We start from the raw sequence: 26,211 nt of genomic DNA, 5'->3' as shown, positions 1-26,211 counted from the left end.
ACGAAGCAGGGAACGCTGGATAGAAGTTACTAGATTAGACAGGTGTGTGGTGGAGGAGAACTGCTGATGTGGAACTCTTATATAGATGCCACATGGTAGTTGTGTATGATAGCTGATCGAGTCATTACAAGCATGGCTCTAAGCAGCCTTCCTTTTCAACTTCGCAACCAGATCGTGAACCTGATGTGAAGAGCCATCCTTCTCTCTTGGCAACTTGGTCGCACCCTGAGTAGTCTCCTTCTTGCTGCTCTGCGCCGCAGAATCCATTTGCTTCCTCCGTCGACTCTCCTGCATAATCTCCTGCATGCCCGTAGTCTTTCTCAATCTCTGGTTGGTAGGATCAATAGCAAACTCATGATTTTCAAAAAGTTTACCGAACCGAGGATCAGACGTATCCATCTTAAAGTCCGTTTGCAAAACAGCTTCATCTCGCTGCGCATGCTTCTTCTTGAACTTGTCTTTCTTGTTCTTCCGCTTCTCGGCTTTCTCAATCTCTGTCATGTCGAAGTGGCGCACGGTTTGACCCATAGTGCCGTTGGCGGCGCCTGTGGCTTGAGCAGTATCGGCGTCGTCTTCGGCCATGAGGAGCTCGAGCTCTGCGCGCTGTTTGGCGGAAGCCGCGTCTGCGAGTTCTCGTTGTTGTCGCTTCTTTGTGCGCTCTTCTTTGCGCATCTTGTTCTTGACGGCTGGGTCGTTGAGGGAAGAGTCGTTGAAGAAAGGATCGTCGAAGCCGGCGTCATCTTGTTCTGTGTTTTCTATGGGAGCTGTCTCCTCTGCTGGTACGTCTGTTTCAGCTTGTTCCGTCGTTGTTTCGGTGTTGCCAGTTTTCATTTTCTCCTTGCGCTTCTGTTTTCTTTCCTTCTCCCTGCGGATGTATCTCTCGACTGTGGTCTCTTCTGGTTCTGGACTATTCTCGAAGACGGAACGTTTGGTGGCTCCATCTACTGGACCAGATAGACCTGAAGAGAACGTCACCTGAATGTTGCCCAGAGGTCCGTCTTTGCTTTTCTTGCTCGATTTCGTAGACGATTCAGCAGGAAGACCCAACAATGCTCGCGCCTTCTCACGTTCTTGCTCTTTCTTGGACTGTGTAGAAGGCTGGACATCCGCTATTGTGGGTACTTCGTGGCCGCCATCGTCCTCGTCGTCGGAGGTATCGGACCCAAGGTAGGCTTTTAGGTCGTTCTCATCAACTTCCTTCTGACCACCCTTGAAAGCGCGAGCTTGTGCTTCTTTTCTTGTGCGATCCTCCTGGTCCCAGGTCAACTTGACTTTGCTGTGTTGTAGAGCATCAGTGACGAAGTCGTTAGGTTTGTAGCCACTTGGTAAGGTTTCGCATTGATCTCTAGGTTTGTCGTTAGAAAAGTTCATCTCTTCGGGAATGAATCTGAGATCGAAGAAATTTGCGGTAGAGAGGTATTCAGTGCCGTCAACAGCATCGTATATTGCCTTGGCTGCCGCCTTGTTAGAGAAGGAAAGGACAGCGAAGAAGTAGCGTAGCCTTTCGAGTTGATATTGACGAAGAGCCTGAGAATCAAATTCAGAGCCATCGTCGGGCTTGATGATTGAGGCTTTGATGTCCTCGTCCTCTTCCTCATCCTCTAGGTCTGAGTTGTCTTCGCGATCTTCGATGTCCTTCCTAGAGGCTGCAAATATCTCTTTTGGTGGTCCTTCCATCTCCTCACGCTCCATTCGTTCTTTACCAAACTCGCTAGGATAAATGGTAACTCTCAGCAAACGTCCAGTGGCGGGTAAAAAGCTTGAGAAGACAGCCATGAGATCCTCAGCACGAATATTGTCCCAATCTAAGTTGACGATGGCTAACCTGGTCGAGACTTCGCCTGTGGGCACATCCTCTCTTGGTACAGCCGATTCAACCTCGTCTTCAATGTTGGCCTCTTCATCCTCCGAGTCTTCGTCGGTCGAGCTGTCCTCATCTGATGAAGATACGGACAGCTTGCCTTCCCTCAGCGGATCGTGCCTCTTCTCGAGACGCGACAACTCTTTCTGCACCTCGTCGTCATCGTCGGGGTTGTCACTTGATAATTCCTCGTCCTCGAAGTCGAATTTGTCCCTCAGTCTGCGTTCTTCTGCACCAGACTGAATGGGCCTGCCATATCGGTCGACTTTAGCTCGACGGGTAAAATCCTCGTCTTTGAACTTTTGGGCGAAGCGTTTGTCTAATTTGACCTTTTGTTTCTTGCTCGGCAGACGGTATCTGGGATCAGATTGTATGTTGGCAAAACGAGGATCGGTTATGCGAGATTCACCATTGCTACCGACCTTGCGGCGCTTCGCCGATGGTTCTGACATCGTTCGTAGTGGTCGCAAGTTACGCAGAGCAGCAGCACCAGAAAAGCACGTTTGGTGTCTGGGTACTATGCCACGTTGGTGGGCACGAGATCAGCTTGCCGTGCCACGGAAATTTTTTAGGATGCGTCTCATGCGGATAAAGCTTGTCGAGTTTGGAGACCACGCCGCAACTTCAGGCAGGTCTTCCAGGCATCTTAGGGGTCCTCCGCGTGGATGGCTCCATATTCCATGCAGGACCCGATGGACGGGCACAGGTTCGAGCAGGGACTTGCGGGGCTATTTCTGCCACAGGAAAAGCACTGTACATTTGCTGCGATTGCAAATAAATCACGATTCTGACTCTTTGTGTATCCTCACCGCTTACTTCAACACTTTCCGTTTGCCCACCCCTGTAAAAGTCATTTCGTCGTGGTCATAATCCCTTCTCAAAATTCGAATCTAGCAACTTTACTATCTGTCGCTCATACTTTGTGTAACCGCGAGTGAAGACCTTCACACTACCTACCCTCTACAGAACTAGGCCCGAAGAACTGACCAACCATGACGGTCGGTTCCTGTCTAATCACAGGGTAAGCACAACTGAGTGGTCTACGGTACTAAACACTAACATGGTCCCAGTGGCGCAGGCTATATTGGCTCTTTCACAGCTCTTGCCCTTCTCGAAGCTGACTACGAAGTCATCGTGGTCGATAATCTTTACAATGCATCACCGGAAGCCCTGAACAGAATAGAGCTCATCTGTGGCAAAAAACCTGCCTTCTACAATGTTGACATGATAGACCAGAAAGCTCTAGAGGACGTCTTCTCCAAGCACCCAGCAATCGACAGCGTCATACACTTTGCTGCGTTAAAAGCTGTTGGTGAATCAGGCGAGATACCTTTGGAATACTACCGGGTCAATGTCCAGGGCACGCTCTCTCTACTTGCTGCCGCTGCCAAAAATGGTGTTACCAACATAGTATACTCCTCCTCTGCCACCGTCTATGGTGATGCGACTCGTTTCCCGAATATGATCCCAATTCCAGAAGAGTGCCCGCTGGGTCCTACCAACCCTTATGGCAACACCAAGTATGCTTCGGAGCTCATGATTACCGATCACATCAATGCTGAAAGAGCCAAGGCAAACAAAGCTGGAAAGTCGGAGGATGCTGCCAAGTGGAACGCTGCTTTGCTGAGATACTTCAATCCTTGCGGTTCACATCCATCTGGCATTATGGGTGAAGATCCAGCTGGCGTGCCATACAATTTGCTGCCCTTGCTTGCTCAGGTTGCAACTGGCAAACGGGAAAAGCTTCTTGTCTTTGGCGATGATTATTCCTCACATGACGGGACTGCAATTCGAGACTACATTCACATCCTTGATCTTGCTCAAGGTCATTTGGCTGCCCTCAATTACCTTCGCAAGCACAGCCCGGGTGTGCGGCCTTGGAACTTGAGTACTGGTCGAGGCAGCACTGTCTTCGAGATGATTGAAGCGTTCAGCAAGGCCGTTGGTAGAGATCTGCCGTATCAAGTTGTCGACCGAAGACCTGGTGACGTCCTCGATCTGACCGGCAAGCCTACTAGAGCAAACAATGAGCTTGGCTGGAAGACGCAAAGAACTATGGAGGACGCTTGCCAAGATCTATGGCGATGGACGAAAAATAATCCTGAAGGCTATCGGCAACAGCCACCAAAAGACCTGCTGGATCGCCTAGAAACGATGAAGGCGGAAGGCAAAATTGCCATGACAGCCAAGCAACCTCCTGTATGAGTATGACTGACATACAAATCGGCGGAGTCGACAATGGAAAGGCGATATGAGCATGCTGGGCAAGATGGAAGCCATGGATAGATAATACTGCGACGCATTGAAACGAGCACGATACAGCCGAACGTAGAAGCGATAGATAAAATTCCATATCGAGCTGAATTAATAGCCTTGACGAGCAACTGCCGCCTGATGTATCGTTCAGCAATGCACAGAATACTGCCACCTCTGTGCATGCGGATATGTCGCGAACCTCAGGCACGCGAGGGTGATGGATTTGTCTGAGTTCGGCTAGCGCGAAGATAAGCTGATAAGGAATCACATCTGCGACTGTCTGGATTCCGCCGCCAAATTTTTGAAGTCGGCGACAAGGCGCCTTCTGGATCTGACTTGTGCCCCAATACACGCATTGCGGTCATGGCGATACAGAAAAAGCATGGAAAAGGTCGTCTCGACAAATGGTATCATTTGGCCAAAGAGAAGGGCTACCGCGCTCGTGCCGCTTTCAAGCTTGTTCAGCTAAACAAAAAATACGGCTTCCTCGAGAAATCCAAAGTCCTGATCGATCTTTGCGCTGCTCCCGGATCATGGTGTCAAGTCGCTGCAGAGACAATGCCGCAAGGCAGTCTCATCCTCGGTGTCGATCTTGCGCCCATCAAGGCGATCCCACGATGTATCACATTTCAAAGCGACATTACGACTGACAAGTGCCGGACTACATTGAGGCAGCACATGAAGCATCTGAAAGCCGATGCAGTATTACACGATGGCGCGCCTAATGTGGGTATTTCCTGGGTGCAGGATGCTTACAGCCAAGCCGAGTTGGTACTGCAAAGTATGAAGCTTGCTACTGAATTTTTGAGAGAAGGTGGTACGTTTGTGACCAAGGTCTTTAGGTCAAAAGATTACAACGCCCTTTTGTGGGTCTTCAAGCAGCTGTTTACGATGGTTGAGGCCACGAAGCCACCTTCTTCGAGGAACGTCTCTGCAGAAATCTTTGTCGTTTGCAGAGGTTACAAGGCTCCCAAACGACTCGACCCTAAATTCCTCGACCCTCGACACGTCTTTGCTGAAGTTCAGGAGGCTACACCAAACAACGAGGCCAAAGTATTTAATCCTGAGAAGAAGAGAAGAAGGAGAGAAGGTTATGAAGACGGAGACTACACACAGCACAAAGAAGTCCCAGTGAGCGAGTTCATTCACACAACAGATCCCATAGCCATTCTTGGTACGGTCAATACTCTCAGCTTCAAGCAGCCACCCAATGGAGACCTTGCACTTGCGACAATTGATCGATTACCTGAGACAACAGCAGAAATCAGGCAGTGCTGTCAAGATTTGAAAGTTCTGGGCAAGAAGGAGTTCCGAATATTGCTGCGATGGCGTATGAAGGTCCGAGACATCTTCGGTATGTCTGCTAAAGCCAAGAAGCAACAGGAGGGGCTTAAAGATGCTGAAGAAGGGAAGGAGGTTGCAGAAGTCGAGAGTATGGATGAAGATCTTAAGGTACAAGAAGAGCTACAACGGCTTAAGGAACAGAACGACAAACAGAAACGAAAGGAAAGACGAAAAGAAAATGACAAAAAACAGAGAGAAATCGTGCGAATGCAGATGCACATGACTGCTCCTTTCGATATCGGAATAGAACAGAATGGTCCAGCTGGCGAAGGCGCAATGTTCAACCTAGGAACAGCTGAGAAATTCGACAGCTCTGCGCGTGTGGTGAAGGAGAGTATGGAAGATGTCTATAATGACTCTGAAAGTGATTCGGGTAACGAGGTAGAGCTCGACTCAGATGAGGACGGGGATTATCTCGATCGAGAATTGGATGCCATGTACGAAGAGTTCCAAGAGCGTAGGGATGAGGCAAACGCTAAGGCTCGTGCAAAAAGGGCGAGGAAAGAGAAAGAGCAGGATGATGGCTGGGAAGGACTTTCAAATTCGGAGAAAGAAGACGTTTCAGGTGACGAGCCGGAAGCGGAGAAGATACCACTTGCACGACTGCCTCAGAAACAAGGGCTGTCATCCAAAGCTGCTATGTTCTTCGACCAGGATATCTTTCAGGACCTTGACCTACCCGACGCTGACGAGGAGGACCACGACAGAGATAGTGCTATTGAGCTTGACGACTCGCCAGACGATGCAGCAAAGCAGAAGCAAACAACAGAGCAGCCGTTATCGAAGGCGCAAGCTAAGCAACAACAGAAGAACTCAAGGAAACAGCCTTCTCAATCACCTGAACCGGACTCCAGCTCCGAAGACGAAAACGACATCCAACCTCAAAACTCACAATCGAATATTTCTCGTCCCGAAGATCCACTCACCAAGACTGGCCACCTTGACATCGACCTCATAACCACAGAGGCCATGACCCTTGCCCAGTCTCTTGCCAGTGGGCAGAAGAAATCTGCCGACTTAATTGACGATTCCTTCAACAAGAACACCTACATCGGCCACGACCACTCACACCTCCCACAATGGTTCCTCGACGACGAGTCCTCACACTCCAAGCCTCACGTCCCCACAACCAAAGCCGCAGCTCAAGCGATTCGCGACAAACTACGCGCTCTCAACGCACGACCCATTAAGAAAGTCCGTGAAGCCCAAGGGCGTAAGAAGATGCGCGCAGCCGCACGACTCGAGAAGCTAAAGAAGAAGTCTGCGCTCTTGGTCGAGGACGAGGGTATGAGCGAGGCAGACAAGGCGAAGACATTAGCGAGGATGATGGCTAGAGCGGCCAAGAAGAGTAAACCGAAGAAGCAGGCGGTCAAGGTCGTGGTTGCGAAGGGAGGAAATAGGGGCATCAGCGGTAGGCCGAAGGGTGTCAAGGGCAAGTACAAGATCGTGGATCCGAGATTGAAGAAGGATGTACGTGCTGAGAAGAGGTTGAAGAAGAAGATGAAGAAATGATGTGGATGTCTTACTTGATCCTACGGCTTTTGGCAGTGCTCAAATGAATACAAACTAGCACCAACCGCTCAGAAGGTGGTAATCCTGAAACTTTTTACATTGGAAGCGAGTACATTGACCGAATAGGAGTAGAGCAGTAAGTCCTGACGAGATACGAGACAGGCATGATCATATGATTTAAGCGAACAAGGTTAGTGTTAAAAATACATGAACTGTGTTTTGATATTGCAAAATTACTCCTGCGCTGTGCCATGCTACCTAACCAAGCACTAGATGAATTATAGATCGCAAACCCCCCATGCTCGACCTATCGTTCGCTTCCACTCCCAACGCCATGTCTCGGCAATTCCGACTCCTCTTCCTTCTGATCCGGCCCAGCCACACCACCAAACCACCCACCAATACCCCATCTCGAACCCCCTGTTTCCCCAGCATTTGAGACAGCAGGATCATCAAACTCCTGCCCAGCATCGAATCTATCCAATTCACTTCCATCTCCACTATATCCGATCCTGTCTCGATTATCATCAATGAGCCTTCCATATTCCAAGAGCAGTCTGAACATGTATACTTCGATATCGTCTCTCCGTAGGACTTTATTCGCCCATTCCCTCCCCTGTCTTGCGATCTTCTTGGCCTCCTCCTGATGAGATGGGATGAAGACGTTCTCCTGAGCTTCAGTAGGACTCATGTCCGGGGTTATTGGACTTCCATAACCAGCGAAATACGTCAATAGGCTGTAAAGGTCGTCGTAGCGGTTATCGACAGGGACGAAATGTCGCCACGCAAAGAGACGGCTATCATGCCATTCTCTGAAAATCGTGGCTTTGAGACCGAGGGATTTAGAGAGGAGGAAGGCGTGCCAGCGGCCGCTGAAGGAGTGGCCGTCGACGTCGATGAGGTATTTTGACTTGAATTGCTGGGTGAGTGTGGTTTGTGGTTTCCAGCTGAAGATGTTGTCGTAGAAGGAGCAGTCAGGGACGCAGCCCCAGGCTTCGACGAAACCGACATCGGAGATGTTGTTGGCGAAGCTGGCGGGGTGGATGGTGGTGTGGTGGTAGGTTGCTGGAAGGGTGGTTGGCATGCCGAGGTCGGCGAAGGGTGAGAAGGTCTCTGGAGCTTGGGGTGGTGGGTCTTGGGCGAGGATGGTGACGGTGTCTTTGGTGAGGTCCATGTGTGTGCCGTTCATGAGCTGGACGAGACGTTGTCGATGCATTGTTTGCCAGTTGTCGGCGATCTGTACGCCTCCGGATGTGACGCCTCGCCAGATAAGAGTGTCGTTCTTCTCGCGCCAGGCGACGTCGTCGTCAGGTTTATAGTCGTAGCGATCGTCGTGACGCCAGTACATGTTGGCTGGGAACATAATGTCGTTATTCATGCTCACTTTGCATTCACTGAAGATTGGCACGAGCTTGTGCGACGCAAGTATGGAGGACGCGGAGTAGAGCATACCGTGCAGATTGTGGATGGCTGGACCAACTGTACATAGGTCAGAAGAGAGGTTGAAGTTGGTGACTAAACCTGACGATGGTTCCTTGTACAGTGCATTTGCGTCTTCAATGGTCATATTAGCACGGGCGGGCGACTCTGGTGGACAGGCTTTGCTTGCAATGTCCATGTATTGTCTGCCTGGATAGCCAAACCACTCAGCACTATAGCGCTCTTCTGACTCGTCGATGGTACCAGGTTCAAGCCCAAGATTGGTCAGGCGGTCCTGGCCCGATGTGAAGTTGTATTCGACCTCGGGTGGCATGATTCGAGAGTTGTGTTCATTGCTTAACAGCTCCTGCAAGTCTTCCCAAGGCACCAACAATCGTGGTTGATCCAACAGGTTGACCATAATGTCCATATCTGGTAAAAATTCAACAAACAGCCTGATCACTTCTGCCATGGTTTCCGATCTCCAGGCAGGATTTCGTATCTCTGCGACCGTCTTGTTCCTGATATGTATGCCAGACACGCCGTCGTCTCGATTTTCCCACATATGTGCGGCATGCGTGCGCATAACTCGTGGTTCTATAGCCCAAAAGGGCCGTAGGTCGTCCATGACATGGTCGAAGTCGTCGATGTTCCAGACATTCCTCTTGCGCGCGTAGATATACCACTCCTTGAATCCTGGTGGTGGATGTCTACCATATTTGCTTCGATATCTTTCCACCGTTTGTCCAAACGTCTCTGACCGCGAGCTTTCATAGTCTCTCCATTTCGTATCGACCTCATTCATAAACGCGACGATTGGGTGCGCATCCTGTACGATTGCCGTTGGCTGCGACGCTGGTGGTTGAGAACTGTCGTGGGTAGCTGACTTTTCTTCGCTGTAAGGTCGGTCTAGTACTTCTGGAATGGGAGGCAGGTTGTCCTCCCATGCTTCGTCCTCGTTTTCTGGTATTGTCGGTTCCGGAGGATGTATAGGCGCCTGTTTGTCTGGCGCAAAGCGTAACCCATTTCCATTGATTGGGGATGACAAGAGACTATACAGCAGGAAAGAGGCGGCGCAGACGGCTAGCAAGATATAGATTCGTTTCTTTCCAACTTCTATTCGTGCCATCTTACCGGCTATAAGATATTATTGCCTGGACCTGAACATGGTCTAAACTTCAGACAATGGCTTGTCCTAGGCGAACCTGTGTTACGGCAGATCAGCGTCCATTTCCGCCCCTCAGAGTAACATGCAAGTACGCTTGGCACGTAAGCGGTTTGCTAGCATACGAGATAAGTTTGCGTCAAACGATGGAGATGTTTGCAGCGATAGCAAGCTTTTGTACAAGAGCAGGGTATGCAGGAATGCGATCGGACGGAGAGCGTGAGCGCACAGCGGACAACCCCATGGTCGGGAATTTATTCTGGGGGCGTCAAATACGGAATTCATACATTGCAGCTTTGAGACATTCGCTAGCTCGGATCATTCTCTTCCTCAGATATTCTCGATTTACGTGCTCAAACAGATTCTTAAGAAGATCTCACTTTTTGTCTTTTGCCAACAGTGGCTATATAGTTGAGTTGCGCCTCACACAAGCAGCGCATTTCGCCCAACGAGCATGAGAGCGACTAGCTGGTCAGGTCGTTTCATGTCGTTCTAGCTTGAAACCAAGTGTAACCAGAACTCAAGCCCCGAAAGACCCCATACCAGTACAGACTCGGAGGCATCTCGTGTTTTTAAAGCCGTCTATCCCTGTCGGCTCTTTGGTCTTGGACCACCACTCTTGACACGACGAGCTTCTGGCCTTTGTAGGTGGTGACTAGGGATCCACTCTTCTGCGTAGGCCTTCATACCAGTAGCTACCGCTGGCCCATCAGTATCTGGCTTTTCGCTACCAACATCGATCTTCTTGACCTGATTTCGAGCAGCCTTGCCTTTCTTCTTCTGCGGAAAGTATGGTGCAATCCAGATGTTGTAAAAGAAGTAGCCGACGCCAGCGGTACAGGCGAGGAGGAAGAGATAGAGGAAGATACTACGTAAAGTTAGCGCAAATTCAAATTAACAATATAGGGGACGAATGCAACGAACATTTGAGGGTCGAAGATGCTAGAATTTGGCTCAACCACTTGTACAGTGCCATTGAAGGCCTGTTGGGTGAAGAAGGTATTTCCCCTGGCGATCACAGCAGCCAGGTTCAGTCTGAGCTCTTGAGGGTGCATATTCGTTTGGAAGGTGTATGGTAGTGTCTCGCTTTCACCTGCTGGAATCTCGACGCCATACTGCTTAGTAGTCAGGTTCCGAAGAATTCGCGAGGTTCCCGCGTTGAGATCTGGCGTCCAAAGACTGCCTCCGACGAATTGAACAGCAACGGGTTCGGGTTCTTGGTTGGTAAAGGAGAGCTGAATGTTCGCAGGCTTTCCATTCACAATCTTGATGCCAAAGATCTCAGCATCTGGGAAATTAGCCTTCACTTGAACATTCAGAGTTGGAGTCTGTGAAGGGTCTCCAAGCTCTTCAGCAACATCCTATGTCACATATTAGCTTCTAAGCGTATACATCTGTGCGGGACACAACGTACCGCAGGGGCGACGAAGCTAGTCCCCAACGAGAGAAAGAGAAGTACAATGTCCAAGAAACGACGCATGTTGCTACACTTGAACCTAATGAAACTGTGATTGTGTGGTGAAAGTGTGTCAATTTTGAGTGAAGGACAACTGCTAGAGATGCTGGATGATGCCACAAGCAAGGATCAAAGGCAGGTGGAGCGAGCCTGGTCCTTTGCGTCACTTCCAGGCACTTGCTTTGCTCAAACTTCTTTGCGAAAGTTAAAAGTTAAGCGACTGAAAAAGGTCCACAACCATTAAGCGCGTATAATAAGGCAAGCACGCGTCTTTGGCAAACATTAGAACATTTCATAGGTCAATTGCGTAGCAAAGCGCCCATAAACTACCTTCTTCAGAATGAAACCCAGATCCTCACCACTGTGAACACAAAAGCGCACGTAACCCAAAAATCGCACCCCTTCGCTGACGGCACATGCACCATTCTTGAAATTGACATAGTCATCGTTACCGCTCATTGCCACGCTCTTTTGACCATCCCTATTTTGAGATCACTTGCTATAGCAGAATATGCCAGCTATGGCTCGCCTTGACCCATTTGCGTCGCCTATTCACGATAGGCCTACTAAAATGCAATCACTCTTTCTTGACAGCAGTCCAGATTTTGGTCCAGTCAAGTCTGAAACGAATAAGGTAGGTCACCAAACACACTGAAGCTGTCCAAACCACAGGGTCGTTACGAAAGTATACTTGCGCAATACGCTTCAGTTCTAATGCGCTTGATTACCAGGTACGAGCGATTGGAGAGATCACCAGCATGACTGCCCCAGTAGTGCCTCAGACTGGATTTCGTGAACGAAGCCAGAGATTGAGAAACCTTGAAGATGACAAGAATGCCTTGATCGATGTAAGTGCACGATCTCGCGTTCTGATGTGTTACTGACATCTTCAAGGATCTCATCCGCCAACTGGAAACGAACCAGCATCAACTGCAACAGCTGCGTTTAGACTACGAACGGGAGATGAAGTACAATCGAGAAAACCAGATAACAGAAGACGCTTTGCAGGACGAGATGGCGGCTATACGCACGCTTCTGGATCGAAACAACTACGTTACGGCATTGATCAACGGCGACGCCTTGACCTTTCCTAAAGAACTCTGGAGCAGAGGTGAACAAGGTGGATTGGAAGCTGTTGAGGCCTTGAGAGATTCGCTCAAAAGCTTTTCCAGGGACAGTTTACCACATCTCGATACAATTAACATACATGCGAAGCTATTCTTGAATGTTCGGAGCCTAGCTGATACATTGCTACGGCTGAAGTTCGTCGACAATTTTGCAATGGTCGAAAGCTTTTTGAGAGGTTTAATGAGCTCGGACTTGCTGTTCGATGTTTTTGATACTAGCCTGACCAAGACTTTGACTTGCCAGAAGATCAGAGAAAGCTATCATCACGATTTTGTCAATGTACACTGCCACCAAATCTTCTTGGCAACACTATCGAGTGATGACCTCAGCTCTTTACTTGACGAGAGCCCAGATATTCCTGTCCATGAGCGGGTCACTCTATTGGAACCGAAAAACATGAGCATGGCGGATAAGTTCAGCCAAGAGGTTCAGAGCATAAAAATGGACACTCTGCTCATGAAATTACCAAGCGAAACTCCTTCAAGACAACCTCCTCCTGCCAAAATGGCGACTCCGGTCCTGGCGAGGATCGAGTCTACTTCGAGCACGAGGACTATGAACACTGGTCCGAGCTCGTCATTAAGTACTCCAGTTTTATCATGGGCAGCCATGACTGCGCAACCTTTTGTGCCCAGACCAGGTGAGGATCGATCTGCTACATCCACGCCTCTGTCATTAAGAAGCCCGCCACTAGCCAAGGCTCTTCCACTAAAATCTGTGGCGAGGAACAAACATGGTCAACGTGTGGACAAAGTCGATGACAGCATACCATACCAAGAGCTGCAGCGCATCAAGAAGATGAAACTGTGCAACATATACTATCTAACGGGAAAGAATGCATGTGATGGCAGTTGTAATCACTCTCACACCTACCCGCTGAAGTCGCATGAGAAGAGCATCTTGAAAGAAGTCGGTGGGTTGCCCCTAACTGAGTCCATGCCGGAAACTTTTGCTAACACTCTATTTACAGCTCGCATGACACCCTGTTACTACAAGCTTGAGTGTGACGACCCCGAATGTATTTATGGCCATCGGTGCCCGCAGAGCAAACCCGGTAGAAACGACTGCTTCTATAAACAAGATTGCAGATTCACTGGATGGGGTCATGGAATTGACGACAAGGTTGTGAAAGTACAAAACGTGAAATAGGAGAGAGGTGCGAGTCGTTTAAAGAGAAGTTAGTTGCTTCACATGTGATACCCTGATGACTATTGCTGCTTGAGTTAGTCATGCATTGCGTTTTTTAAACATCGGAACCTTGAACATAATTCAATTCTTCATTCTTACTCTTCTTTGCTTCCAAGGGTGAAACGGCATGAATGGCCATGTTGCTGGCCAGGCCGCATCGCGAAAGCATAAAAACAACTTGAAGTTCAGCAGTGCCCGGTTTTGTGCAGTGCTAACAATCGTCCAGTCTGTTCAACACTATTGACAAGAGGGCTTTCTTCGATCCGCGCCTTCACCAGATACACTAGCGTATCATTCAATCAATTTCTTTATACAGCACCACTAGCACAGTCCATTCTTGGTCTTCTTGTGTTACAGACATATAGCACATTCCCATTATCTAAGACCTTCATGAGCAAGCAACCGCCTTTAATGCTCCCAACCATGAAGGTCAGACATCGATCAAATCCACCCGCATATCTCAAATAGAAACCTCTCCTATCCTATCCCCATAAAGTGCTTCCACATCGTCGCTGCCAGAACCTTCTCCAGTCCGTAGCATTGCACTCTCCTGACAATCACCTACTTCGTCCCTTCCCAAGCTTTGAGGAAATTCCCAAGATTGGCGAAAAAGCCACAAGCACCAACCATGCCCAGATTCAATCCAATACCACCCTCGACCGAATAATGAATAGCCATTGGGTACCAACTAGTAGCCACAAAGAATTCGGTCCACCACTTCTTATCCGCCTCCCTCTTCTGCTCCTCATTCAACTTCTGGTACGACCCAGTCTGCCTAGCGAGCTGCGCCTCTCGGAATAATCTCAAAAAGTCACACGTGATACCCGCCAGCCAAGCGCGGCAGCTCCAAGTCATGAGCTTAGTAGTGCCGCCCAGACGTGTGAAGCGGGCGTTTGTCCAGGTTGAAGCGATGACGGTCTTGTTGGTGAGGTGGAGGACGTTCTCGAGGAATTGAAAAGTCATATAACTGAGGCATTGGGTGATTTTGATAAAGTAGGTGATTTGGTCGGGCTCCTTGGACTTGACAAGGGATTTGAGGAGGACGTAGAGGGGGATGAGGCCGGTGAGACGCAGGGTTGTGCGCAGGTCAGCGAGGGTGAGGGCGAGGGGGATGAGGGGGGATGCAGGGAGGCCTGCGGCTTGTGGAACGGGCGCGATGGGCGCTTTGGGTGGTGTGCGGCCTAGAGCTGTCGCGAGCTTTGTGAGGATCTCGGCGCGGCTGGGAGCTGTGGAGTGTAGGTGTGCGAGGATGTAGAGGCCGTAGTTGGTGGTTGAGAGGAAGGTCGCGAGACCGCCTGGGGTCTTGAGGAGTTTGTTTAGACGGACGATGGTATCATCTGCGGTGTTGAGGATGGACTTGAGATCGGTGGGGACATTTGGAAGACCGATCTCCCTCTTCGACTTGCTGCCGTCGTCTGCGCCTGGCATCTCTGGAGCGACTGGGAGACTGGCGCCTTTCTCGTTCTTGAGGTCTGTAGGTGGAAGAGCTGGGTCAGCCGTGCGATCTCCGTGAACGTTGGGTTCAGCGGACATGATATTCAGTAGCGATTGTGGTCTAGGTTCTGTATACTGAGCTGTAGAGTAGAAGTATATGGAAAGGAAAGAGGGGGTGCAAGCGTCAGAGTGCAGAGGCTTCAAAGTGATCGAGATCGATGCAGAAGCTAAATCTTGAGTCAGGCGTACAAACAAGGTGCTGGTCTGCAAGAAGCTGGACGTGGACGAATGAAGAATCACAGGCTCGATCGGGTTTGCGGCAAATGGGAGGAAACTCCTGAGCCGAGGTTATCTTTTGCGGACTCGAAGCTTGGCTTGCTCGAGGGAGCTGCTAACAGACCAGTTCAGCAACGTTTGTGCAGTTCGTTTGTAGCATCAAAGAGAAGGATCAGCGCTGACTATTGCTTCTCTGTTCTCAGCATACCAAGCTTGTTACGCCTCTATACCAGGAGAAGAGCCTAAACAGCAGATCTCGTTCCCTACGTCGCCTACAGCCTGATCACAGATCTCAACGTGCGATGTTCTTCGAAGGCGCGGTTGAAACATTGTTGCGTTGTTATTCAGTTCAATTCTTACGGATTTAGAAGAAGGATTCGAGTTCAGCTTCCTTTCACTATGCAACCTCCTATGCTTATTCAGAGACATGGCTATAAGCCACGTTGAGTCTCGTTTCCTCCAGTCAGGAATTCGTTGTAGCCAAGGTGAATGAGCTGATCGACGAGGGTACCACCACTGACGGCGGTGGTTTGGGACGGGCAGAGGCTGCCAGGATTAGTTTGTTCAGCTTGTGCCAAATACCATAGATGAGTCTGACAAGGTTTCAAGGTCTAGCTGTACCATTTATTGCACGCAGAAATGCCATCCGCGCTCCCAAAGAAGCATAACTATTCCTTTGCATTGGCCGGTTTGGCGTAGGAGAGTGCTCAACTTGATTCGCAATCGCAAGTGTCGGACTCCTAGTTCTGTTCATTCGAGACTTGGTGGATGCCGTGGGAGTAGTCAAGAGTCCAAGTCCAGTTTTCATGCACCACAGTTCTCTGCGTTTCATCTCAGCCTGTTGCTGCTCAATCTCTCGAAGACGTGCCTTTTCTGCTTTTCGTTTTTTCCTAGAGACGTTGCCTTGCTCACAAGGACCGCTTCTTCCGAAGTCAAGTATACCTGCATAGTACGAACTCAGACGGACCAAAATTTTACTCTTTCTTGTTCGTTTGGCAAACTGGTCGGCGAGTTCATTCCCCTCCACGAACGCATGTCCAGGGATCCAGCACAAAAACAAGCGCACACCTAAGTCGCGAAGTTCTTGAGCATTAGCTTTGAGGAGCGGCATCTGCTTGTGCTGAACGGACTCGAGTGGAAACATGTCGATCGAGTGTGTATCGCGTATCTGCGACAAACTCTCTTGAGAGTCTGTATAGATATACACAGACGCGATTCTAGCGCTGGGATCATGTGTGAAGGAGTCCTTGCATTGTGACAATGCCAGCTTAAGAGCCTCGTTTATAGCAGAAAACTCGGCCTCGTTCACGCTGAGATACCCTTGAGTCTTGTAAGTCCTTTGCTTCCATTGACGTGGCGACGTCCCACTCTTCCATACTATACTGATGCCTGCCACGTCATCGAAATTAGTATGTTGCAAATGTCTGACAGATGCATCGGTCCAGAATACGAGCTTCTTGCTAGAAAAGAAGAGGTCGCTGAATCTGTACTCAATTGACGCTCTTTCGGTTGCTTCTTCCCTGGTTCCGACAAGGATATTGCCCGTAAATGGGTTTCCAAGAGCAGACAGTTGATATGAATTAAGCTATTCCATGTCGTTAGCAATTGTCCTTACGTTTGTTGTAAAAGGTCTCCGAAATCTCTGTCCTGTGATGGCTCAATACTGTCCTGTGGTCAAGTATACGAGTCTCCAGGTGACCACATTGTTGATGTGGGCATAGACTTACTGTAGAAGCTTGAATAGCCTGAATGCGTGGACTGTCAAGTAATGTAGCAACCCATGTTGTGATCTGAGCCGAACGAGCTCCAAGTGAACGTATCAAGGAATTTCGTGTGCTGGACGCGCGCCAGGCACTATTTCGACGTCTTGTCCAAAATGGAAGAGCAACAACAGAAAGATCTGTTCGTGATGCTGAATCTGAAAGATCTGTATCCCGAGAGTTTGTAGGCTTTCCAATTCGTGGTCTGAGTCTTGCGCCTCGCAAGACACTGAGCCTATCAATTCGGATTGTCATACAACTATCATCAGAATGCGTAGCACTTTGTAATTGCGACTGAGCGAACAAGGCAAAAACAAGCCCTCCGACTAAAATGCAGCACTGCAGTAGAGAATCAGGTTAGCGGAGCCAAAGCGAACGTAGGAATTTCGATAGCTACGAATTGTGATGAACAAATTGCAGCCCTGACAAATGTGAGATAGACAAGTCACGTGGATGCATAGCGAGGAAGTTGTATAACTAACAGGGAGTCAATATTTTGAAGCAGACGAATTTATTTTTGCTCTGCATCGCACGATTTACTACGTTTGCCATAACGTGGTGAACCCTATAAATCGGTAGTGTCCATGCGTTTTCCCCTACCCTCCATCGACGACATCGTCTTCGACCAAGTCCACCGTCCTACACATCCCTTGCACACTGAACCACGCTATACAGCCACACCCCAAGATCGACGGGACGTTTTGACCCGTTGTCGAACTCTCGAAGTCGGCTCTCAAGGACGATAACGTAGGAGTGGTGACTTTCAAACACAGCTCACTGAACAATACAGCTGTAACTTGGAGTGTTCCCATAACTTCAGGTCGTTGATAGCTAGACTTGACAGCCAGAGGTCCTGCTGTGCGGTACCTGAGAGTCTGAGTGGCATAAGTCTATGGTCAAGCTGAGAAGCTGACGTAAGCTCAGTGATGCTACAGGCTTGACAAGACTTTGGTAACATTCCTTAGTGTACTGGGTTGCGTCGCCGTGTATCGCTGTGCAGTCATTTGTACGAAGCTTTGCCAGATGGTTGCAGATACATACTTGGAGGAAGCTCCGCGATGTACCATGAGATGTCACATCTCACTTCGATCGTTCGATCGTCTACCACAAATATGTAGTAATCATGGGTCATCCATGAGTCTTAACGAACATTCTGTTCGTTCTTCTGACGATCTCTTCATCCTGCTAAAGCCTTTGCAGCCATAGCACGGACACCAGCTTCAGTCTTATGACCACCAATAAAGCCACTCGCGTGTACGAAGACAGCGCCGTCCTCAACATCGGGACCAAGCAACTGGTCAAGCTCAGCATCTCTAACACCACACCAGGGTTCGGGGAGGCTTTTGCGGTTGACGAAGCTGTTCATGTCCTTAGATACTGCTTGGATTCTCCACTTGGTACCAGGCTCCTCCTTTTCCGGGTAGATGGTATACAGAATCTTCTTGCTATCATCGATTCCCGCCTCTTGCTCAATGTTGTAGAGATGTTCTTTCCATGGAATGCCAGCTCTTGGTAAGACTAGGAGTTGACCTGAAGGATGTTGTGACTCACGGGTGTCGAATGCAGATTTAACGACTGCACGAGCGGGAAGCCAAGCAGTAGCTGCGCCGTGTAGCTTTCTCAAGAAGGCATTGCCCATAAGAGCTGAAGCTTGGCCAAATCTGTAGTCCTCCTCGGCCTGTGGTTGGTCGGCAGTGGCACGAGACACTCCAGGATTGAGTGGATCTTCGTGGTTGAGGTCTCCGACCAAAGCTGGAAGGGTAATCCCACCAGACTTGAACTTTTCCGCGATACCAGCCTCTTCCAACTTGCTCGAGTCATACTTGGAGACACCATTGTCGTTCGCGTCTATGGCTTCAATGAAGTCATCGTAGAGCTTCAGGTAGAGAAGTTGGACGTCTTGGTGGTCGATGGGCAGTTGAGTATGCTGTGCGATGATGGCCCTGCCATAATGCATGTACACCAAGCCAGCTGAAGAAAGTTTGGTTTTGTGCTCAGGGAACGTGTTCGTGAATTCGCGCTGGTGATGATCATAGCGTTTCTTGGAGTCGTCGTAGATACCGCCGACATCGACCACGGTATGGCATTGGTCTAGTAGACTGGGGTCTCTCGTGCGAACAAGAGATGCAGAGGAATATTCGGGGAGCAGGCGAAGCATGTAAACTGCAAGGGCTTCGTCAGCATGGAAGTGCCCATTGTGTGTACCAATATTGACGGGCGACATCTTGACTCTCTTCGCAGCGACTTCCGTGGTCATAGTCCTAATCAACCGGAGCATGAACAAGTCGAGGTGCAGCAGCAACTATTTACAGGAAAACTGCAATATTTCACAAATCGATGCGACAATGCGGAGCAAACTAGGCGAGGCTGATAGAGTGGAGCACACTCCAAGGCTTGGCAAGATGGTGTTCAAGTTATTCGCAAATGGTGCTGGCACTCGTGCACGAAAATGAAAGACGATATGGCTGCTGAAACCTATGGTTGCGCAGTGAAAGTGCTGGACCGAGACCAAGAAATTTTGATACAAGTTTGTAGGTTGAACGACTCAATGTTGCTACTGTGTACAGCAAACGCACTTGGTTGATCTTCGGAAAGTGTTTGGCAGACATCTACGCGACTGGCAGGAACCAAGATATTTCCTTCCACAGGTTCGCTCAACACAGCACGCGACCTCGAATCGCCAACTTTCAAGCCCGCGAGTATCCTGTTCCAACTGCACGTTGACGTCGTTGCGCACAGTCGTTCCATTATCCTTCAAACAAGTCTCAATTGCGACGTAGAATTTTTGTTAAAGTGATTCCAGGCTTTGCAGGGATATTGACATGTGATAAAACGATCCTGCCCCAAGTTCTCGAGCCACAACTTCGCACTGCCACACATGGGCCTCAGAGTGCGATAGCGAAAAGTGCAGTCGGTGTCTCAGCATTCACCGCTCCCCTACTCATTCGCTCTACATCTATCTTCTCCTGTGCCTCTTGGAGGCGCAGGAGCACTCGTTGTCCCTATGCTGATCAGAGCCGTCTCCTCGACCCTATTCCTGGCACTCATCATCCTCTTTATTCCATTGACCTTCGATATCGGTGGCCGTGATGCTGGCCTAGCATACAGTCTCTCGCTCTCCTCGTTCTACTTCGTCCTTTCTCTACTCAGGATATCGACTCCTCCCGGTTCACGTTTTCGAGCAGCTCTAGTCAATTTCGCACGAGTCGCGCAATGGCTGGTGATTCCAGGGCTATGCATTTGGGTACTTGGCAAGTTTTCCATTGATGGCGAGACTGGCACGAGCTGGGTCGAAAGGACATTCAAATTGAGAAAAGAACTGCACAATGAGAATACTTCCTTCTGGACCTGGTTCTTCGGACAAGGAGGTGTGACGGAGACTGTTGCGATCGGAAGCTGGGATAAGATCCTGCGATGGTCGTCGCCTGTCTTCCAGTTGCTTGAAGGGTTTTGCAGTCTACTTGTCATTCAAGCAACTGGTCAGCTTACAAGATGGTTGGTGAACAGGAGTGAGCGCAGTGATGCCTGGATGCTTACTCTTATCGTTTCTGCCGCAGCCACCACATCTAGCTCGGTCTACTTCCTATGGCGTGTGCTGCAGTTCCCAGACGTCGACCATCTTGATTCAACATTGATCGGAATCGTGATTGCTTCGGCAATATTCCTCTGCACCTATGGCGTGGTGTCAGGACGGGGAACCGCTGTTGAGTCGTCTCTACTCTTCGCCTATATCGTCCTATGTGTCTACCAAATTTTTACCGATTACAAACCAAGTCACCCAGAGCAGAACAATAGCGCCCCGTCGCCCGAATTTCCACCACTTCCACCAGTCATTATGTCTTCATTCTCCGCCGTTGTGCATGCACTCCAAGCGCTCCCAGGCGGGATTGTAGACACTCTACAATTCACAGCAGCAGCATTCAAGGCGGTGACGCCCTCTGTCCTCGTCTCTCTCGGCTACAGGCTGTTCGTTTTCTACGCTTCGACCCGAATAATTCCAGCAGTCAACGAATCTGGTGCTCGCGGTTTGAGCATTGAGCCTACCCTCGAAGATACCCACGCTGGCAATCAGTTTCTTGCTTTTCTCTCCTGGTTCTCACCAAGCATTCTGATAGCAGTCTATACGAGTCTTCTCATGCAGCATTTCGCCACTACAATGGGTGGGTATGCACCTGGCCTGACTGAGACCATCTCTTCGTGGTGGAGTGGTAATGGTCAACCTGCAATGGATGGCAACGTGTGGAAATGGGTCAATCTGGTTGGAACAATGGCGCTGTATGCAGTTGAGCTGTGGTTAGGCGATGAGGATACCATTGGAGCAGGTCATTGGAAGGTAGATTGAGGAAACCTTGGAACAAGACATGCTACGACAACGCCCCTGAACCAACATCCTCGCGCCCGCAGAGTGGTGCTAGGATGATCAGGCTAAGCCAGGGTGGACGCCCGGTAATAGTCGGATCGGAAGAATGACGAAGCTTCATCAAAGCCGCAAGAACCTCGACAAACTTCAACAATGACCACGACTGACGCTGTTGCTTACGTAAAGCACAGAATCTCGGGAACGGTCGAGGAGGACATTGAGTTTCACACCGAGCTTTACCTTGAACTGCTGCGAAAAATTCGAAGAAAGACCAGCACGAATCCAGCAAGCCAATCGATCACAAAGTGATGAAAACACAAGCCTAAGACGCTGTAGTGAATGGTGAATGCAGGACGAATGCGAGGTGCACAGGATGATTGCACAATCAAAAGAAAAGGGCACAACAGACGTCATACCCACGAAAAGTGGAACGAAGAAGCAGAATGCAATCGTGAACGTTGGGCGAGGCTACAGAAGATCATGACAATGGTCCCTACTTGGTGGCCCCCTGAGAACGTTATTTATACACGGGGTCATACCGCAGTCAGTGACAAAAACCAAAACCCAATAATAGAAGAAAACCAATTGACAACATCCTTATTGCACATTCGTAACTGCTGTGATGAATCAATATTGATCGTCCTTGTATGAAAGATACTGACCACTCTCCTGGTCATCGATCTGCCACGTAGCAGGACATCCAGTCCGTGTAAGCTCGCTAAAAAGTCCTCGAGGTTCCAAGCCGAAGCTCAACTTCATTCACCATACTCCTTACGCCAATTGCAACAGGATTTGCGAGTTCTCGCAGAGACATCGTACACGCTTGTCAGTATCAGCTCCTTCTCGGATAGCTCAGCCTTCGTGTTATGTCCGTGGTCGTTCGCGCTACGAGTACAAGATTTAGCAGGCTCTCGATGTTGGACTCCGCTTGCGAAATACTCTTCGCTTCAACTTGATTGTTTTCATTTTTAATCTGTTGGTGCTGCGATGTGTTACCGTCATTCCAGGTTTGGTACTCGACAACCCTTCTCTCTGTGCGATGAACACGTTACTGCGCTCCTCCTCGTCTTGTCATTACTTCATGCCAAGTCGTTCCATATTTGAGTAATTGAATCGACTCTATCTTCTGATGGGAATACCCTCGGTCTTCGCAGAAGGGCTGGTGCTGTTCATTGCCTGGTCGGATGCTTGGCCGCCGGTCGAGTCTTGCATGCCGTCTGCATCATCTATGCTTGAGCTTCGATTGAGATAGCTTTCTTTCTGCGGGCTGCGGCTATTGACAAGACTAATGCTGCCTGTGGGCTGGAGCATGCTTCCGCCAGGAATACCGCTGATACTACCGCGGTGCATACCGGCAGGACTTGGCCCTGTGAGTGTGGGAGATGAGCCATCGCCTGAACCGACTGCGCCCAGAGAAGGATTGGTGCTCAGGGAGGCATTGTGGGACGGAGGCGAGCCTGCGGCGATGCTATCGCTGCGGGATACAATGTGATTGAGAGGAGAGGTATGTGGAATAGTCTCGGCGGTTGGGTGCTCGGTGCCAATGCTTGTTACGCCTGTATCGCCTGCTTTTCCAGCTTTTGAAAGAGCATAGTCACCACTGTCGAAGTATTTGCGCTCCTGAGAGTGTTGTCAGTTACTGTCGGATTAGACGGTACCATGAAGGTCGTGTTACCTTGAGTTTGTTCTGCAAAAGGTCTTTCTTGTTTGGCAACTTTCCATACATGCGAAAAAGGCGCTGTTCATCAGAGGAGAGTGACTTGGTTATGTTAGCTACGCCAATATGGAGAGGTATTGCGGTGAACATACACTAATGTCGATCTTGTTTTTCTGATGAGGATTCATCTTGCTTATCGCGCTTCTGCAGACGTCCTGTATTTCCACTAAGTCCTTGACTCTTACAAGAGGCTTCAAGGACTCGGTCGGTCGTGTGAGGGAAGGTTTGCTTCGCAAGAAAGGTGGCTTGATATCGTGATCGTATGTTCGTCTGTAGTTAAGTGGCTAGTTGTTGTTCCTTGTTAAAACAGGAACTGGTTTGTGAAGGGAATTGTCTGGATGTCGTTGCCAAAATAGTCGTGAGTTGGTCGTAGAATTGAGCGGAGTGGTTGTGGATATCCTGCAGATGCCGGAGTAGAGGGGCAGTTGACGAAGTTTAGTAACGATCCTTGCGCGAGTAAACGAGTCGGATCAACGTCAACAATGAAAGGATTGGTCAGTCACTTGTTTCGTATTACCAAAGTAGTTTCTCGTGCAGAGCAACGTCAGGATTGTGCTGCAGGTTGTGCAAGAGAAGTGGTCAAAGCTTGGAGCTAAAGAGAAATCTTGGTAGAACACCTTTATTTACGTTCAGTGTCGTTGTTTCTTGTTACATGTGTTCACCCTTCGAGGATGTGATATGACTACAGCTAACAAATGCTCCTTCTGATTCGCTTCAGCAGAGAGTCGTTGCTCTACAGTACCTTAAACGAGCGTCCAATGCGGAGGATCTACATGTATAGTGGATCCCAGACACGAACTGTAAACTTCCAGAGATATGCTTGCCGTTCAATTCAGACTTGAATGAAGCCTCTGAGTATATCTAAATGATGTATTGTTTGTGATTGACACTCTGGATTCCTGTTGCCTGTCTTCGACTGCTCAGAAGTCGAGCACAAGGCATTCTGGTGGAGTCCTGTTCGCCCAGCACCATAAGGCATCAACTCCAGATCACACCTTCCAAACAAACTTTGTTTCATATATCACTGACCTTTATCATATCCGCAACATAATACGCACATCCCATCACATCTTACTGTGTTTGTGTACAGCTAACATGGACACACGACTCACTTTTGTAGTCGAACATCTTGACCCAGAGCTTGGCCCATGGTCTGCCCTGGAGTACCAGAACATTGCTGAAGAATCACGAACCGCTGGTTGCGACTTCATTCTGTCTTCCGTTCCCGCAGCTCTGCTACAAAGCGATCAACTGAAGCGTACTGGTGCCAATGCTCGAAGTGACGCTGTAGAGACGTATTTCGCCGAGAAGAAGGACAGAATCTGTTTACTTGATCCAGCTGCAAAACAAGAACTCGAGCCAACAGACGCCAAGAATTTTGATGTCTTTCTATTTGGAGGAATTTTGGGTGACGATCCTCCACGAGACAGAACGAGCGAACTACGAAAGAAAGGCTTTACAGGTCGAAGACTTGGTCCAGTCCAGATGACCACCGATACTGCTGTAAGGGTCACCCGTGCAGTCGTCCTAGAAGGAAAGGAGCTCAACAAAATCCCATACCTTGACTTTCCAGAATTGAAGCTAGACGAACACGAGAGCACAGAGATGCCTTTTCGATATGTGAAAGATAACCATGGTCAACCCATCATGCCTCAAGGTATGCTGGAGCTCATCAAGGCTGATGCTGACAAAGGGTTTGACGCTCTCGAATTCACGGACGAGACGGAAGGTCTTAGTAATTTGACCACGAAAGACTCATGATCTGTGTTACTGACTATACGACGAGAACAACATCTCTAAAGACTCTGTTACCTCGTTAGCATACAATACCAAGAATACTTCTAAGCCCTTCTTACGACGATACCAATCATTTTCAACAACGATCTATCCCAGTAGGTGCGAAACAGATTTTTAGAGAGAGCGAACGAGATGATCTTCGTGGAACAGAACACACATCAATCATTCCGCTCGTTGCAACCAACTGGTCAGTAATGATTTCCTACTGTATACTTCGCCAACGAGGTGACAATGGACTTGTCGTCTGAGGCCTTGTGGTCTTTGCCTCGTTTACAACGTTCAAGCTGCAGCCTCCCAGTCACGTCTCGTGAAACAAAAGCACGCCCATGCCCCCGCTTGCCGTGCAGATCATCCGCCATATGATGAACGTGGTGATGCGAATGATCATGCCAATGGTGCACTTCTATCGGCATATGTTGCTCAGCACGATAGGGCATCACAGGCTCCGCTACCAAGGTAGTCCCTTCCACTGATTGTCTACCTGCTGTCGATGTTCGAGAATTGGCATCATAATGTCCAGGACCCGAAGAATATGCTGGTGGTTTTTCACTAGCTGGCTTCTGAGACGTGCCTGTCAATTGTGCTACAGCAGGCCGCTGACTTCCCGCATATGAAGCCTTCTTGTTTTTCGATGATGTCTCAAGCTTTCCAACACTGGGAGTTCCTGGCAATCGTTGGAATGGAGTCTTGGCTGATTGTGGCTGGTAGGATAAGCCCCAAGCATTTGCGTGACCATTTACTGATGGACTTCGGTGAAGGTTTCCATGTCTGTTGGATGAGCCCCGGACAGTGTGCTCGCCTCCAGAGTGATTTTTCCGACATGGATTGCTGCTGTCTATTGAGCCTCTATGCAAAGTGTTCCGGTCCCAAGTGTTTCGTGAACTTTTTCGGTAACTGGAAGGCGCCCTGCTACCCGGTACTGCAGTGCCACAAGCTGACGGGCTTCGGTACAGCCGACTACCATGCCGATCTCCAGAGAAACCCGTTCCAGCTTGCGACGATGACCTCGATCTTGACGATCTTGCAGGACCGTTGTCCCAAGATTCTGACACCCGAACCCGCTCTTTCAGGTACCCACGATTAAAGAACGATTCAAAAGTGGGACTATGTTGTGAGAACGATGCTCGGCCACTTGTTGAACTGGCTCGGAATGACGACTCAGTAGCACGGCCTGAAGCTGGTAATCCAGATGCACGACTTGATGATCTAGTGCTTCCAGCTAGGCGCCGACGGCCAGCGTCACTTCCAGAGATACTGCCTGGAGTGACTCCATCCAACCACTCTTGCACACGTCTTGTAGTGCTTGGTGGCCTTGGAGAGTCTCGCGAGCTGCTCGATCGAAATAAATGAGGCATGATTGCTGGATTTCTTCTCTGCTTTGACTGATGCAATGGATTGTGATTTTTGAACTTGTGTCTACTGAAACTCGTTCAGCCGTGCCATTGTGCTTATAACGTTCAGTGGTTACAACAGCCATTGTGGGTGGTTTCACAAGAGGAGAATGTATCTTCTTTGTGTATGATACAAATCTCAGCCAT

General features: G+C 49.3%; 11 protein-coding genes across 11 annotated transcripts; 5 read left to right on the top strand and 6 right to left on the bottom strand.

Annotated features, from left to right (window-relative positions):
• Positions 1-138: 138 nt before the first annotated feature.
• ESF1 (pre-rRNA-processing protein esf1) lies at positions 139-2,313 on the bottom strand (the record flags this gene model as incomplete). Its single annotated transcript, XM_064897354.1, has 1 exon — positions 139-2,313. One exon carries the CDS (start codon positions 2,311-2,313, stop codon positions 139-141), a length of 2,175 nt encoding a protein of 724 aa, XP_064756304.1.
• Positions 2,314-2,853: 540 nt separating this feature from the next.
• On the top strand, positions 2,854-4,066 carry GAL10 (UDP-glucose-4-epimerase; the record flags this gene model as incomplete). The annotated part of the gene is made up of 2 exons (XM_064897353.1): positions 2,854-2,882; positions 2,932-4,066. The coding sequence occupies 2 exons, from the start codon at positions 2,854-2,856 to the stop codon at positions 4,064-4,066; spliced, it is 1,164 nt and encodes a 387-aa protein (XP_064756303.1).
• A 414-nt stretch (positions 4,067-4,480) lies between these two features.
• Positions 4,481-6,973, top strand: SPB1 (AdoMet-dependent rRNA methyltransferase spb1; the record flags this gene model as incomplete). Its single annotated transcript, XM_064897352.1, has 1 exon — positions 4,481-6,973. The coding sequence occupies one exon, from the start codon at positions 4,481-4,483 to the stop codon at positions 6,971-6,973; it is 2,493 nt and encodes an 830-aa protein (XP_064756302.1).
• A 307-nt stretch (positions 6,974-7,280) lies between these two features.
• On the bottom strand, positions 7,281-9,521 carry LTR64_002988 (uncharacterized protein; the record flags this gene model as incomplete). The annotated part of the gene is made up of 1 exon (XM_064897351.1): positions 7,281-9,521. One exon carries the CDS (start codon positions 9,519-9,521, stop codon positions 7,281-7,283), a length of 2,241 nt encoding a protein of 746 aa, XP_064756301.1.
• Positions 9,522-10,139: 618 nt separating this feature from the next.
• IRC22 (Increased recombination centers protein 22) lies at positions 10,140-11,037 on the bottom strand (the record flags this gene model as incomplete). The annotated part of the gene is made up of 3 exons (XM_064897350.1): positions 10,140-10,425; positions 10,482-10,918; positions 10,972-11,037. The coding sequence occupies 3 exons, from the start codon at positions 11,035-11,037 to the stop codon at positions 10,140-10,142; spliced, it is 789 nt and encodes a 262-aa protein (XP_064756300.1).
• Positions 11,038-11,584: 547 nt separating this feature from the next.
• LTR64_002986 (uncharacterized protein) lies at positions 11,585-13,290 on the top strand (the record flags this gene model as incomplete). Its single annotated transcript, XM_064897349.1, has 3 exons — positions 11,585-11,647; positions 11,745-11,861; positions 11,908-13,290. 3 exons carry the CDS (start codon positions 11,585-11,587, stop codon positions 13,288-13,290), a joined length of 1,563 nt encoding a protein of 520 aa, XP_064756299.1.
• A 600-nt stretch (positions 13,291-13,890) lies between these two features.
• Positions 13,891-16,183, bottom strand: LTR64_002985 (uncharacterized protein; the record flags this gene model as incomplete). The annotated part of the gene is made up of 2 exons (XM_064897348.1): positions 13,891-14,891; positions 15,661-16,183. The coding sequence occupies 2 exons, from the start codon at positions 16,181-16,183 to the stop codon at positions 13,891-13,893; spliced, it is 1,524 nt and encodes a 507-aa protein (XP_064756298.1).
• A 1,793-nt stretch (positions 16,184-17,976) lies between these two features.
• On the bottom strand, positions 17,977-19,023 carry LTR64_002984 (uncharacterized protein; the record flags this gene model as incomplete). Its single annotated transcript, XM_064897347.1, has 1 exon — positions 17,977-19,023. The coding sequence occupies one exon, from the start codon at positions 19,021-19,023 to the stop codon at positions 17,977-17,979; it is 1,047 nt and encodes a 348-aa protein (XP_064756297.1).
• A 780-nt stretch (positions 19,024-19,803) lies between these two features.
• LTR64_002983 (uncharacterized protein) lies at positions 19,804-21,141 on the top strand (the record flags this gene model as incomplete). The annotated part of the gene is made up of 1 exon (XM_064897346.1): positions 19,804-21,141. The coding sequence occupies one exon, from the start codon at positions 19,804-19,806 to the stop codon at positions 21,139-21,141; it is 1,338 nt and encodes a 445-aa protein (XP_064756296.1).
• A 1,137-nt stretch (positions 21,142-22,278) lies between these two features.
• LTR64_002982 (uncharacterized protein) lies at positions 22,279-23,004 on the bottom strand (the record flags this gene model as incomplete). Its single annotated transcript, XM_064897345.1, has 2 exons — positions 22,279-22,779; positions 22,969-23,004. The coding sequence occupies 2 exons, from the start codon at positions 23,002-23,004 to the stop codon at positions 22,279-22,281; spliced, it is 537 nt and encodes a 178-aa protein (XP_064756295.1).
• Positions 23,005-23,971: 967 nt separating this feature from the next.
• On the top strand, positions 23,972-24,637 carry LTR64_002981 (uncharacterized protein; the record flags this gene model as incomplete). Its single annotated transcript, XM_064897344.1, has 1 exon — positions 23,972-24,637. The coding sequence occupies one exon, from the start codon at positions 23,972-23,974 to the stop codon at positions 24,635-24,637; it is 666 nt and encodes a 221-aa protein (XP_064756294.1).
• Positions 24,638-26,211: the final 1,574 nt, after the last annotated feature.

Source organism: Lithohypha guttulata (assembly GCF_036872675.1).
Source record: "Lithohypha guttulata strain CCFEE 5908 chromosome Unknown scaffold_2, whole genome shotgun sequence".
In the NCBI taxonomy this organism is placed as follows: Eukaryota; Fungi; Ascomycota; class Eurotiomycetes; order Chaetothyriales; family Trichomeriaceae; genus Lithohypha; species Lithohypha guttulata.
The sequence above is the reverse complement of the archived record's forward strand: the minus strand, read 5'-3'. Positions and strand labels throughout refer to the sequence as shown.